The sequence below is a fragment of the Aethalodelphis obliquidens genome, unplaced genomic scaffold, assembly GCF_003676395.1.
Source record: "Aethalodelphis obliquidens isolate GAN/ISIS:26980383/991018 unplaced genomic scaffold, ASM367639v1 scaffold17, whole genome shotgun sequence".
Lineage (NCBI taxonomy): Eukaryota > Metazoa > Chordata > Mammalia > Artiodactyla > Delphinidae > Aethalodelphis > Aethalodelphis obliquidens.
This window is the reverse complement of record NW_020837961.1, coordinates 15936759-15951675: the sequence shown is the minus strand read 5'-3', so window position 1 is coordinate 15951675 and position 14917 is coordinate 15936759. Positions and strand designations below refer to the sequence as shown.

Sequence of the window (14917 nt, the reverse complement as noted above, 5' to 3'; positions counted from 1 at the left end):
ACCTGACACCTGAGGCCTCCTTATGTGGCCTGGCTTCCGTATAGCATGGCATCTTCAGGGTCTCAGACTTCTCAGAGCTCCAAGCAGGCCAGTGTCTCGACAAATAAGGTAGAAGCAACAATGCCTTTTACTGCTGAGACTAGGAAATCACAGCATCACTACTGCTGTCTTCTATTGGTTACAAGTGAGTCACAAGCATGCTCAGATTCAACAGGAAGAGAATTCCCCAAGTCTCAATGGAGAGTGGCAAGATTTAGAAGAATACCTGGGGCCAAAAGAGACTGTTGTGGCCACCTTTGGAAAATATAATCTGCTACAGTAACTTAATATTCACTACATAATTTGGTTAAAATAATACAACAAAGAGCATTACACCCTTTGATTGGTTTTAACTCTGAATATAAGATAAAGTTTCCCCAAAATGACTGTATTTTCAGCTTTGGAAATAGAAATTAAAATTTATATGATTGTTATTTTACATAATATTTACAACTACCTTGTAGAATACGTGTTATTATTACCTGTATTTTAACAGCTGAGAAAGTTGAATTCGGCAGCTGAAGAACTTGCCCAGAAAATTAAGTGTCAAAGTTGGGATAAATCCAGACATGTGTGTCTTCACAGTCCAAGCCCTTCTCACTGACCAAGCAATCTGCACCGCACTGCAATTAAGTGAACCTCATGCAGATCTCATGCATACCAGAGCTGTACAAAGAAGGACTACCTGTATCTTTCTTTGTATAGAAGAAAGCTCTTCAATAATGAATTTATAACCCAACCATGTTAGATAGTTGTACTGGCTAACGACTGTCCATGTATCTTAATAAGTCACAAAACAAAACAAAAAACAAGAAAGAAAATCACAATGAAATGTATCAGGGAGCAGTCTCTGCCATAGCATCTCAAGGGTAGTACCACACTTTTTAGTACAAGTAAGTGTTTAATTGAATAAGTAAGTAAATTCTAGGAAAAATTTTCCAGATCACTGTAAGTAATGAGCACTTGTATATTTCAAAGAATCGGTACTAGGTGCTGAAAAGATAAATTTGATCTATCCTCTCATTTAAATTCTTAGGGGGGGAGGTGTTTTCTCTTTTTCTAGAATCCAAATTATGGGGACTTCTCTGGTGGTCCAGTGGTTAAGAATCCACACCCCAGTGCTGGGGACGTGTGTTCGATCCCCGGTCGGGGAACTAAGATTCCACATGGCGTGGGGCAACTCAGTCCGCGTGCCACAACTACTGAGCCCACGTGCTCTGGAACCTGTGCACCGCAACTAGAGAAAAGCCCACGCGCCGCAACTAGAGAAGCCTGCGCGCCACAACAAAGAGCCCATGCGCTGTGACTAAAGATCCTGCGTGCTACAACGAAGACCTGACTCAAATAATAAAATTTAAACATAATTAATTAATTTAAAAAAAAAGAATCCAAATTATGGCCATATCTGTTTCTATTACTCATTCTTTTATATTATTCTTTATCTACCAGTTAGAGGTTAAGCTTTTCAAAAGCAAAAAAATGTGACTACTTGCACTACTTATTTTGTCACTTTCTGTAATGCCTAATATGGTAATCTTGTGTTTCTGATCTGACTCTGGAGCTTTATACAAACTATACAAAAGCCAGAAATGTGACACAGTTGACAGTTATTTTTTCTGGGAGCTTACCACCACCCTCCCCAAAAATGTGTTCCTGCAACTAAAAGGAAATTAAGTTAATCAGCTCATATAAACTTTGTCTTTGTTCTGATTTTGTTTCTGAGGCCATCTTATAACCTTAAAGATAAACCAACATTTATATTTCTGTGAAGCATAAATACATCAATGTAAGTTTTACGTTCTTATAATGATCAGTTTCATCTTTCATGATGGAGTTACTTGAGGAATCTTAGAAGGGGAATATTTTTCAGAAGAGTTAACGGAAATAATTTTTGCAACCTGACAAATCTGTTGTTAAAAAGAATCTTAGATGATGTGAGCTTCTCACAGCTTTGAAAACAGTTTTTTGTTGAAGTACGATGATCGCTGGTTATAATTTTTTCCTGACTATAAAAAACAAAACTCCACCCATAAATTCAGGGAACTTACTAGTTATTTGAAATTATTTTATACAACTATTTTTATACAGTTTTTAAAAATAATTTTAACTTTAAAAATTTTTAAATTATGATTTTATGTAATTCTTTTTATATAATTATTTTAAGTTCATATAATTCTTATATGTTAGAAAATACTTTCTAATACATAAGAAAATAATATTCTCTAGAAACAGTTTAGCAGTCTTATTGCACTTCGATTGCTTTTTTAAATGCCATGCCATCATTTGCCCTAGAAAATGTATTTTATGCTTGAGAGTCAAAAAAGGAAGGAAAAATACAACAGATCTTGGTTTGGGGGCTAGTAGGTCTTTATTAGGTAACTGAGCTTGAAGTTTTCCATATGATAATTTATATTAGTATGAAATGGGCATCCCCCTTCCATTTTTAATTGAAATCTATTATTTGGTTCCTATTCAATAATAACATAATATTTTAAGGATATATATGAAATGGGGATTTAAAGACCTGAACTAACTTGCCAAAAGGTTATACTAAACAATTAATTAATTTACGGAAAAGCAGAGATTCCATCCTCTATCTCTTTGATTTCTTATATCATTTGGTCAATTGAAAATTCAGTTTAATCATCACTGATGACCATATATATCACAGATAGTTAACTTTGCTCTTGACTAGTTGTACGATTTAATTTTCACAACAATTTCTTAATTTTAAAATAAATGTATTAATTTTCAAAAGTAATATAAGGTCAATTTTATCAGAAGTTTGAATACAATTAACTCTTTAGTAGTTCAAAAGCTATAACAGAAATTTCAGACATTGCAAATTTAAATACTTTCAAGAGTGAGAGAGTACCGAGTGAGATTTGTAGGATTTAAGATAATAGTAAGAGGGACTTCCCTGGTGGTCCAGTGGTTAAGAATCGAGCTTGCAATGCAGGGAGCACGGGTTTGATCCCTGGTAGGGGAACTAAGATCCAACATGCTGGGCGGTGAGGCCAAAACAAACAAAACAATAAAAATAAAGTGGTAAAAGAAGTGTCTTATAAAAAAAAAGATAATAATAAGAAGTAATGAACTGGGGACCTTATACCCTGCCTAAAGGACAACTATCATTGATTGTCACCAATAGAAATATAGGTTCAGAGATCCTAAATGTTTAATTTTTCAAGAAAAGTTGGTGAAGCAGATTTTTATCAGAAATTTCCTGATTATTTAAATGTTGACAACTAATTCCAATTTCTAAAACTTCGCTAAAAAAATCCTTCTGCAGAGTATATGTGGACCATGGACTGCTGGTTTGCAAGCTCTGTTACAGACATGTCTATCATCACTATAGGGTAATGCTGTTAAATTAGGAGAAGACTGACCTGAACCTGTAGTGACTCTATAACTGAACAAACAAGTATTTACTGAATGCCAATAAGAAATATGAAACACTGATCAACTAAAATTATTGAATTATTGAATGTGTTATAGAAGTCCAAGAAGTAAGAGGTGTCCAGAGAACAATAAGAGGTCAGTATGAGAGGTCAGAAGTAGTTTTCATGAGCTGGACTAAGGAGAATGAATATGAAAAGTTATTCTAAAAGAAGGGGTAACATGAACAGTGGTGTCTTGGTGGTATCACTGACGAAGAATATTTAGGATAAAGGAAGATGTATTTCAAAGAGCAGTGAGAAATACAAGAGAGGTAGCAGATTTCTATGGACTTTGAAAGCTAAGCAGAGTTTAGACTTGATGTGGTCAACAATTGAAGCAATATTAGATCTTGTGTAGGGAAGTGACATGATCAATGTGGTGTCTTAAAAAAAGATGGTCGTAGCACGTAGAAAAGACTGGAGAGCACAGTCTAGTATCAAGAGGCCAACTAAGAAATGGTCTCAGTAGTAGCTGAGGTAAGGACCTGGACTCTAGCAATAGAAATGGGTAAAGAGTTTTCCACTATCCTATTCACCTGAATAAATCCTTGTTATTAGCTTGTTTGTGTGTGTGTGTGTGTGTGTGTGTGTGTGTGTGTGTGTGTGCGCGCGCGCGCGCCCCTGTGTGTGTGCACTTTTTTTCATTAACAGATTGGAGCTGGCCTAGTATAATGAACAGAACACTAGTTAAGGAGTTAGGAAATAAGGGTTCTAGATCTGACACTGACCCTAACTAAATGTGTGAAATTGGGTATGTCTCTTAATCTCACTGAGCCTCAGCTCCATAATCTGGACAGAAAGAGACAGAGCCAGATAGACGTCATTGTTTGAGGCCCTGGGTCTTACAATTCCGAAAACTAACAATCTGAAGTATTCAGATAAAAGTGTAATCTCTGGTTTCTTTTGAAAAGTCTGAAAATCTGGCTTCCTTGGGCCCTCATCTGTACATGGCAAAACTGGCTGGAGCTGAGTAGGGCATTCCTCTTTTAGGTTGGGCACATACTCTCTTAGTTGGCCATAGTCCCACCATTTCCTGTTGTAGCCCTTCAGTGAGGCCCAGCGTTAGTTACAATTCATCATGCTTTCATTGCTGTTTTTTATTATGGTAGAGAAACATTTTTCTAAACTTTGTCTTTTATCAAAGGTGAGAAAATGAAAGACAAAAAGACATTCTGTCAAGAAAAATGAAAGAAAGCATACATTTTTATGGAAATAAAATATTCCTTTAGATTTAGTATGCAAAAGAAAAAGTGCATATGTGTGAAAAGGTCACCACTTAACCCTCTTTAATCATATAGTTTCATTTGAGTTTGGAAACCCTGTTATACATGTTGGAAACCTATTGAAAAAAATATCTATGGAGTGAAATGATTAGATTCACATTTTAGAAAGAGTACTCTAGAAGCATGCAAGAACTTAAGAGGGGGAATGCTGAGAGAAAGAACATCTGTTAGACTAGTAAAGTGGTTTCAAGAGGTGAACTGACATGTTTACAGTGGAGAAAGGAGGAGAGGACTGATTCAAGCAGGTAGAACTATTAGAATTTAGGGAACCCAAAGGGTGTTGGAAGTAGAATGATTCTAGATTTTAGGAACAGTTGACTGGATAAATGGTGATACCACCAGGGAGTTACGGAATGCATAATGGAGAAAAAGTCTTGGGGAAAGGTGAGGTAGTATAGCATTACTCTAAAGCAGGAGTTGGCCAACTACGGCCCACCGCCTGTTTTTATACAACCCACGAGTCAAATGGTTTCACATCTGTAAATGGTTGAAAAAAGTCAAAAGAAGAATATATTTCATAATGTGTAAATTATATGAAATTCAAATTTCAGTGTCCACAAATAGAGCTTTATTGGGACATAATTCATTCCTTTATTTATTGTCTACACCTGTGTTCACTTCACTATGACAGAGGTGAGTCGTTGAGAGAGCAACCATATGTGGTACTCTCATTGCTTGACGTACTACAAATTGCAGTGACACAGTTATGACTGTTCAGTGTTTCGAGTACCATGTGTATTGCCACACCACAACATTTCACTTTGACCATCACATCAAAATGAAGAAAAAAAGTATACTTCAAATATCATGCTTTTAATGTTTAAAGTGACATATGGATTATTTTGTTACTGAATGAAATGGCAAACCACTGTATCACACAATGACACTATAGCTACGCTAGAAAAATTCAACATGTATCTATATTACCAGACTAAGTATTCATCATAGTCACAATTCATAGGAAAGTAATTGTCAGAGGAATTAGAAAATACAAAACAAAGTACCTCTGGGAGGTTGAGATTGACATATATACACTACTGATACTATGTATAAAATAGATAACTAATGAGAACCTACTGTATAGCACAGGGAACTCTACTCAATGCTCTGTGACCTAAATGGAAAGGAAATCCAAAAAAAGAGGGGATATATGTATACGTATAGCTGATTCACTTTGCTGTACAGTATACACTAACACAACATTGTAAAGCAACTATACTCCAATAAAAATTTTTAAAAATAAATAAAACAAAGTACCTCATCATAGCAGAATTTCTTCACAAAAAGAAAAAGAGAAAATGAAGTTGCAAACTAACTAAGTTTCTGAGGGGCTCACTTATTAGTCAAGCAAGGAAAGCTGTTTACTCGTGGTGAGTTAATTAAACTGTATTTTGACTATAGCAACCAAAGAAACATTTCCAGAGGCGGAAAAAACTCGTTTAAGAAAACTCTTTCAGTGAGAATAGCTACCTGAAGAGGTAAGGGCACTGGGAGCAATATCAATATTCAATTAAAAGACAAGGCAAATAATTTTAAAAAGGTTTTCCTTGGTCCTTGATAAATTAACAGATAGATATTTGTGATACTGCATAGTGTCCTTATTTTCGAGAAGTCAAGGCTGAACGTGACTGAAGAAGAGCCTCTATAAAGACTGCATAGAAGAGACAAAGATATTTTTAAAGTTGAGAAAACATTAATTCAGTACAACCTGAAGTGGAATCTATTAAGATGTGTTACATCTGATGGTGGTAAAAACATGTGAGGAACAGAAAAAGGCTTAGTTGAATAAATTTATAAAGTCTGTGAAAATAAGGTGTTTAAAGTCTATGTTTCTTCATTATATTATTAATCAGCAGGTATTTTGTGGGAAAAATATTTTAAACTAACATGTATGATTGAACCAATAGTATCAACTTCATTCACACTCACAGATTTAACCACTGTCGGTTGTTTGTACTTTGATAAGAAATAGAAGCTGCATATCCTAACTTGCCTTACCACACAACAGCTTAAGGGCTTAGCAGTTGTACGGTTTTACAGTGATTTTTTTTTTTAGCTCAATGGTGAGACTGAAATTTCTGAACAATAAGAAGTGCCTTCAACCATTATTATCAAACAATGAATACCTTTGGAAATGATATTTTGCTGCAGATTAGATAATGTCTCCTTGAATCTGACCTGAAAGTCAAGGCAAAACAGTGCTTATATGTGAAACATACCGTGTTAAGTCATTTTGACAACACTGTTCAAATCACAAGTAACCATCAATCTGCTTTATACATTTCTTGCGCTGTCAAAAGTTAAAAACAAGAAGATCTCTGTGCATATACAAATGTGCAACAGATATATTATGCAAGCTCAAACTACAGTTCCAGCAGTGTTTTTCAGACCTCACTGCAAGTGCAAAAGAAACTTCCATATATCAAAATCCATTTAACTATGCAATTGAGGAACTTCCATCTAACTTTCAGTTGGTTAATCTGCAGTGTAAACAGCATACTAAATGGAAACTATCAAGAGAATCTAAAAGAATTCTATAAATACCTTCCATACAATCAATGTGATTATTAAGATCACATGCCCATGATTGATAGCAGCATTTGGTAGTACCTGTCTGTGTGAAAACGTTTCAAAGACAAAATCAATTAAATGCCTTTACAGATCTGCATGAACAAGTGAACAACTGCAATCAATTTTGATGATAGGGTAACTGGAAGTCCCAATTAAAGGAAACTGCTATCTCAAAAAAGGAATTACAATCTTTTCATTCGGAGACCTGTATTTTACAATCATGTTCAATTCATGTTATATTTTGAATTTAGTCAATAAAAATTTTGTGGATATTTGCTTTTTCTCATATATAGTTTCACTCTTATCTCTGTAATATCCTTGATTTTGCCTCTCGGCCTACAGGGCCTAAAATACTTTCCATCTGGCCCTTTATGTAAAAAGTTTGCAGACCTCTGCTTTATGGTGATGCTATTCAAAGTGCGGCATCGTCTGGGAAATGTCTTGACAAGGCAAATTCTTGGCCCATCTCACACCTACTGAATCAGAATTTCTGAGGGTGAGCCCAGTAATTTTTCTTTTTTAACAAGCTTATAGGTGATTCTTACGCAAGCTAAAGTGTGAGAATCAATGCTCTCAAACAGAATTTTAGAGACTTAGTTCTGTCCCCTTGGATAAATTATTTAATTCTTTGAGTAAATAAAATGGGGATAGTGTCCCCCACTTCACAGAACTGTTGAAGAGATTAAAACTATTTAAAAAAATATTAAAAAATGTAAAGTTTAACATGATTACTGACATCAATAATTCTTAATAAATGGTAATAAATGATAATTATTACTTCGAAGGTGTACTGGGGCCTCCTTGCACCAGCCCATGAGATAATGATAATTAAATTTTTCGGAATTTTGTGAGGCAATTATTAAAATAGCCATTATCAAAAATTTTATAAACTTAAAATTAAATAAGTTATATTAAAACAAAGTTATTAATAGTCAAAACTCATCATTACTTAATTACTTTACTACCTTTTATTATTATCTGTGCTCATGAGGCTATTATGTCTGTATGGTGGGTATATTATATAATGGTGTGCTGCATCTCACTTCTTCCCGACTATGCATTCACAGGAAATCAACCACCACAATCAGAGCTCTTTTGGAGAAAGGCTTCTGGCAAAACGTTAATCAACGTACCTCTGGTTATCATTATTAAAAATTACATAATGAATTCAGTTTTGAACTCAATGAGTTTGAACTGACTATGCATGTAGGGATGGATGTCTAACCGTCTACTAGATAAAAAGATAGAGCCCAGATATATATTTTTAGGCATCAGTAGCATATAGACAGTAATTGAAGCCATAAACATGGATAAAATTGAGCAAAACAGCCTTTAGAGAAGGGGTCAGATATAGAACCCATATGGAAAAAGTTAATTTTGTGAACAAAAAGTCAGAAGGACTTTAGAATTTGTAAGTATAGCCAATTATGGCTAGCAGCTCAATTTAACTACTCCCATTTATCACTATCCTAATTCTTAGTTTTAACTCCTGGAACGCTTCTACCGACAAAAGTTGTATAAATAGATGTACTGAGAGAATTACATTACTCTGCAATTTGAATTCAGCATCCATATCTTAGCCAGCAGGGGTAATGGTATTTTAGGCCATCTATTTAGACAAGTCTAACAAATTGGTTCATACTCAGAAGTTTCTACCTCAAGGAGACATTGCCCTTCGAACAATAAAGAAAAACAAGTTATATAGGGATGATTATAACACACTTAAGACATCAATGATATTGAGTATATTTCAAAGTTTAGTTTCAAAGAATTGCAGAATTTTAGAACCAAAATAGACTTTATAACCTATTCTGATACCTTAATTTTTTTTGGCTCTTCTCTCCATAAGAAAGAGCTGTTTGTCAAGTTAAATGTCTAGGAAAGCATTTTAAATTAAATTTTTTCCTTATTAGTTATCTGAACATCTGATTATCTAAAATTAACATGGAGTTCCCAAAGGAGATGATCTTCCTTCTCCATCCCTCCTGATGTTCATGAGGGGATATTAAAAATTTACATAATTCTTTACGGCTGTTGTTGGTGCCTCTGATAACTGCAGAATCGCCAAGTTCAGTTCAGCTGATTTGGAATCTCTGGAGAGAGCAATCACACTATTTCCCTAAAGGCACCTAGAAACTCCAACATTCCACTGTGAAAATTAAAACTCTATGGTTCTCAAAATGAATTAAGGCTATTATAACTTTCCAAATAGTAGTACTAGAGACTTCAGAAAATATGACTCTGCCAAGGATAATGAATCTAGCTCTCTCCCGTATGAAAAAAAAAAGTGGGCATATACAAAATAGGTATAAAGCCAATAAGAAAAATTATTGAACTAGTCAATATATAATCTATGCTCTTCTAAAATAATAAATTTTAGTGATTATCAGCTTATAAAAATATTTTATTGCTCTACCTTGACTTATAAAGAATAAGCAAAAGTACCAATTTTAACTATTTATCTACGAAACTATTCCAGGACTTAGAAATGCAAGCCAAAAAAAAAAAGCAAAAAAAACCAAAAAAAGACTTATGCATAAGGCTTATACATACTTACAGAGAAAAAGAAAACTCCATGAATTAAGAGTATAATTAGAGGCGAACATATAACTAGAGAAATCCCAAATTCACAAAGATGAATAATAAATAAAGTGATAAAACCATTCATTAGTAGAGTATCCTTTATGCAAACTGTCATGTAAAATTATAAAACCATTTCTAAACTCCCTCTACATGACAGATACTGCAAAAACAGAAAGTACACTATACTAAGTCACAAAGACATAAAAAATGGAATGTCAAAGAAATGTGACGCACTATGGTGAGATTACAAATTGTTCAGCAAAAAAATAGCACATGTCATTCCACATAAAGTGAGACATTTAAAAAATGTTTAAACATAACTATGCTTATGTACAGATATTTAAACGGGGCAAGGAATATTGCACTACTATACATAGAGAACTCTGTCTCCACTTACTCATTAGCCACTTAGCCTTTACAACTGACCTCCATAGCTATCATACCTCGTAAAGCTGCTTTTTAGAAAATACCCTAGGTAATATCCTAACCAAACCACATCAGCTTGGAGCCTTTTCTCAGTCCTATTACTCTTACTGTTCTGAAGCAACAGCCATTATTGACCATTCACTCTTGAAATCAACCATATGCCTATTCTAGTCTTTCACTCCTACCTACTACTGTCTTTTCTGGTGTCAAATCATTTCATTCTTTTTCCTTAACAATGGGGCATTCTTCAAGATTCTTACCTTGGACAAAGTTTCTTCTTTTTCTTTGTTGACTCTCATCCTCCTACCTAACTTCAAATATTATCTCAGGAAAATTGTGGATAACATCCAGATCTCTAGCTCAAATCCTCTCTTGAGAGTTAAAATAACTGTTAAATATTTTTTACCTAGTTTTGGTTAGTCAACTGATTTTTACTGCATAGCTCCTACATGCAAGACACTAGTGTTAGGAAATGTATTCAAAACCTAATAGGAGAGTCCCTGTCATCAAGAAGCAGAGAAGCTAAAAGGCAAACTAAATAGTCCAACACATCAGGTCCAAAACTGACTATTCATTCACGTTTCCTCTTCCCGTGGATTAAACAGATATTTAAAAGATCCCACATTCTCATTATTGCCCAGGCAACAATGTATGACTGCTTTCTTAATTCCATATTCTTTATTGCAATTTTCTATTCCCATTGCCACAGGCTGGTTCAGGACGGTATATATTTTCACCCAAACTGCAACAACCACCTTCTGAATTATTCTCCAGTTTCTCATCCAATCCATCCTGCACTCAACTGACAGATTAATTTTCCTAAACCACAGATGTGCTCCATCACTTACCTATAAAAACAGTTTAACAGTCCCTCAATAGACAAGTCAAGCCTAAAAACTTCGTCGGCTTGGCATTCAAGGTCCTCCATTATCTGTTCTTTACCTATTACAACTTTTTCATCTCTGTCACCCACTATTTCCTTACCTTTTGCTCCAGCCAAACATGGTTATTTAATCATATCCTGAAACTGTTTGAATGTTTCTCTGTATCTTCCTTTATGTCATTTCTCTCCCTCTGCTCCCATCCTGATTAACAGTCTCTGTTCATTTCTACCTTTCAGAAGCTTAACCAACCATTAGATCAAATAACATCGTTTTTCTGAAAACTCCTCTCCATCCTCTGAAACTATAAAATATGTTAATGTCTTTTGTATCACTCATACTTTATTTAGTTATCTGTGTATTTGTAAAAAAATATATACATAAAATAACAGCCATGGTCCATAAGACTACACAGGAAGTCAGTTTCCTTCACTCTCTTGTGGCGAAAAATCACTGCCACGACAATATCTTTTTAAAAAATCACTGTATTTATTTCTTGAAAAGACATTAAAAAGTGATTTTTCCCCCTACCACTAATCAGTATACCCCTTATGTACATATGAATTGTTATAATAACTTCCTTGGCTTCGAATATAACATTGCTTCCTAAGGTTTCAGTTTTACATTATAGTACGTACCTACTGATCACAAACTAAACCACTGAAAACAGCAGTGTAGAAGGAAATAGCTTGCCTGGTGGCTGCTCCAAAACCCGTACCTCTGAGACAACCCAACTTATTTTTTTTGAGAGAGAGAAGAGCAGTCATAATGTAATTATACTTCTCTGTTCCCACTTCCTTCACATCTCCATCACCTCCATAATACCTACCAACCTAAACGTTTGTTCAGAGCCCATACTTTCAGGTTCACAAGTTGAAAATAACAGACAGGTTTCCAGTTCAACAATTAATTCACCAAAGATTTACTGAATACATACTATGTGGTAAGCACTGTAGAGTACTCAAAAATTCCTAAGACACAAATTTCATCTTCTGGAACACATGATTAAATGCACAACACACACACCTTAACAACTCCATTATAAAGCAGATTACGTAAGGGCTATAAAGCTTCCAGCAAGGTACAAACAGAATGGTAAAAGGAGAGAGAGTGCTTAATCAAAGTATATCTGACAAGCTTCAAATGAGAGAGAGATTGCTGGATTTCTATTTGGGGTTTCTTTGAAATCAAGTAAAGAATTCAAGATTTTCAAGATTAATTATTTTTAAGTAAATTATTTAAGTATTTTTTCACTGGTATTGCAACAGAATGGATTTTTTTCTACTGAAAAGGTACTGATTTAACATGTAAGTTAAAATTTTAGTTAAACAGACTTTTTTTTAGCTCACCTTGAAACATGGGGAAATATATTTTATATAGGCCAAACTTGTGCCTACAATTAAGAAGAAAATTTTTGTTATGTTCAAGGGAAAGACACAATGTGTCCAATAATCCGAACTAATATTTATTTAAAATTCTACTCCCAGAGAAAGACTAGATACATATAAATGGGCCACCCGATTTTTACAGAAATCTGTCAGCATACCAATAGTACATTAAAAAGGAAAAAACTGAACAAGTGAAAATAAAATTCTGGGACCTAGATTCACTTTTCATTCATACCACCTCCTCTTGTAACAATGACCTCTTCCTCATATACGGCCAAAGGTCTGAATCAGAGCTTGGAGCATTTGTTTTTCAAGTAGGCTCCATCGACACCAGATACTTCTTTGAAGATTCGGAGTTGCCATGACCTAACTCTGTACGTGTTGGGCAATGTATTGACAGGTGAAAGGACCACGCTCATCTCAAGCTTAAAATAACTTGCAAGGAAGGGGTGGGAAAAGTCCAAGTTGACAGATGCCAATGTAGCAAATTTTAAAAAGAGGAAACTATGATAGACAGGAATGGAAGCAAACTGGGGAACTTGCAGAAGTATGGCATTCCAAATTGCTACTATTTTTTTAAAACTTTCGTCTTTTAATTACATTACAGCATCCAAGAGACGTTTCTGCAATTACTGAACTTAACAATTAAGCAACATATTATGAAAAAAAATTTAGGTTTAAATTACATGCAGTTTTATAAAACATATTTGCTTTTAAATATCTCATCCAAAACTCTTGATATTAATGCGAAAGAACTAAAATCGGATTATGGAGATTTCGACAAGTGAAGCTGGGAAAGAATAACTAACATGTAAGTTCGGTAACATGTTACAGGCAGGTTGCAGTTTCCCTGCTACAGTAGACAGGCGAAGGAACCAAGAAAATGGGTTGAGCACAGGAATATTGCACACTGTAGCCACCCAACACTAATTCAACAGCTAGCGGGCTCTATCCATCCTCCCTCACGTTCCTCGTGGCCTCTGACAAGTCATCCTTTCAACCTATGAGACTGTCCGCTCTCCCCCACCGAAAATAATTTCCGTGCAGGTTGTAAAATCTCCCGCACAAACTACTTGCTCGCACCTCCTCGCCTTGGGATGGGCAGTCCCCAAGATGGGGAAAGGTCGCCCTGGCAGGGAAGTTACGTGAAGTGGTCTTTCTCGCGGTCCGCCCCGAGCCTCCAGCCCAGCAGCCGCGGGAGAAAGGAAACGGGCGGCCTCCGAAGAAACCGGGATGGGGCAGCGAATGCGAGCCCGCGAGGCAGGCTCTGTGGTGCCCGAGCACTGGCTCGGGCAGGAAGAATGGAGGAGGGGAGGCGAGGCAGCGAGGTGCCCGAGAGCCAGGCGGGCGGTCCGGCCCCGCGGCCCGACCCCACCCCGCCTCAGGACCCTCCCAGCCCACGGACTCGGCGTGCGTTCCGCGTGCGCCGACTCTCCCCGGAGGAAGAGCCACTGCCTCACACCAGTGGATTTGAGAAATTCGGCAACTTTGCGCGAGAAACGCTTCCCACCCTGCAACACGCCGAGAAAGAGAAATATGTCAGGCGATGACGGGGGAGGAAGGATGACTTACCCATGGTCCTCCCAGAGGGTGAGGAGCCGGCAGGGCGAGGCGAAGGTCTCCGGTGCGGGCGGCGCGGCGCTGTGTCCTCACTCTACCTCCGCCTCTCCTGCAGCCAGGGAGGGACCCGCGGGGGGCGGCCGCCGGGGAGGAGCAGCTACTGCTGCCGCCGCTGCTGCTGCTGCAGGCGGCGCGGCCGCGGCGGGGACGAACGGCGGGGGGCGGGGCGGGGTAGGGCGGGGCGGGCGGGCGCAGCCTGCGGCGGGCGCGGCTCCGCGGGCGGGAGGCGGAGGCGCCGAGCCTGCTGGAGCGGCGTCCGCCTAGACGCGCGGTCCGGGAGCGCCCCGCCCTCCCCACCGAGCATGCTCAGTGCTTCCCTTCCCCCCCACCCCGGGGCGAGAGAATCTAAACGTGCTGGTGGGCGTGTGTTTGCCGGCCGGCTGCCTCCGACGCGGAGGAGCTTGATGGCGGCAGCTTGAGGGGCGGAGGGTGAGCCTCGGGAAAGCTGGGCGCAGGGACCCTGAGCCCGAACTATTACCCTCCGGCTCGCTACCTCGACCCCACCAACCCACACCCGGAAAACGGGCCGGTGTTTATTAGGGGGCAGCCCGGGTGCACAGGCGGGAATTTCCCGAAGGAGGAAACGCTGGGCCTCCTCAAACCTGGGAGGGTGGTCGGAAAGCAAAGCGGACGTCCTGAAACAGACCTACTGGCGATGAGGCCAGTGCCTCTGGAGATAAGACACC

The 14917-nt window shown here is 37.7% G+C and overlaps 1 protein-coding gene across 7 annotated transcripts in view; it reads right to left on the bottom strand.

Moving 5' to 3' along the window:
• The window catches only part of RAP1GDS1 (Rap1 GTPase-GDP dissociation stimulator 1), a 155828-nt gene extending 141462 nt beyond the window's left edge, over positions 1-14366 (bottom strand). For 4 of the 7 annotated variants that reach the window (XM_027116951.1, XM_027116957.1, XM_027116953.1 and 1 more), the window contains exon 1: positions 14184-14302. In XM_027116951.1, the coding sequence (XP_026972752.1) occupies positions 14184-14187 (4 nt within the window). In that variant the 5' untranslated portion in view covers positions 14188-14302. Of the gene's footprint in view, positions 1-14183 lie in introns of all 7 variants that reach the window. The other 3 variants (XM_027116955.1, XM_027116952.1, XM_027116954.1) reach the window with 3 other exon arrangements.
• Positions 14367-14917: the final 551 nt, after the last annotated feature.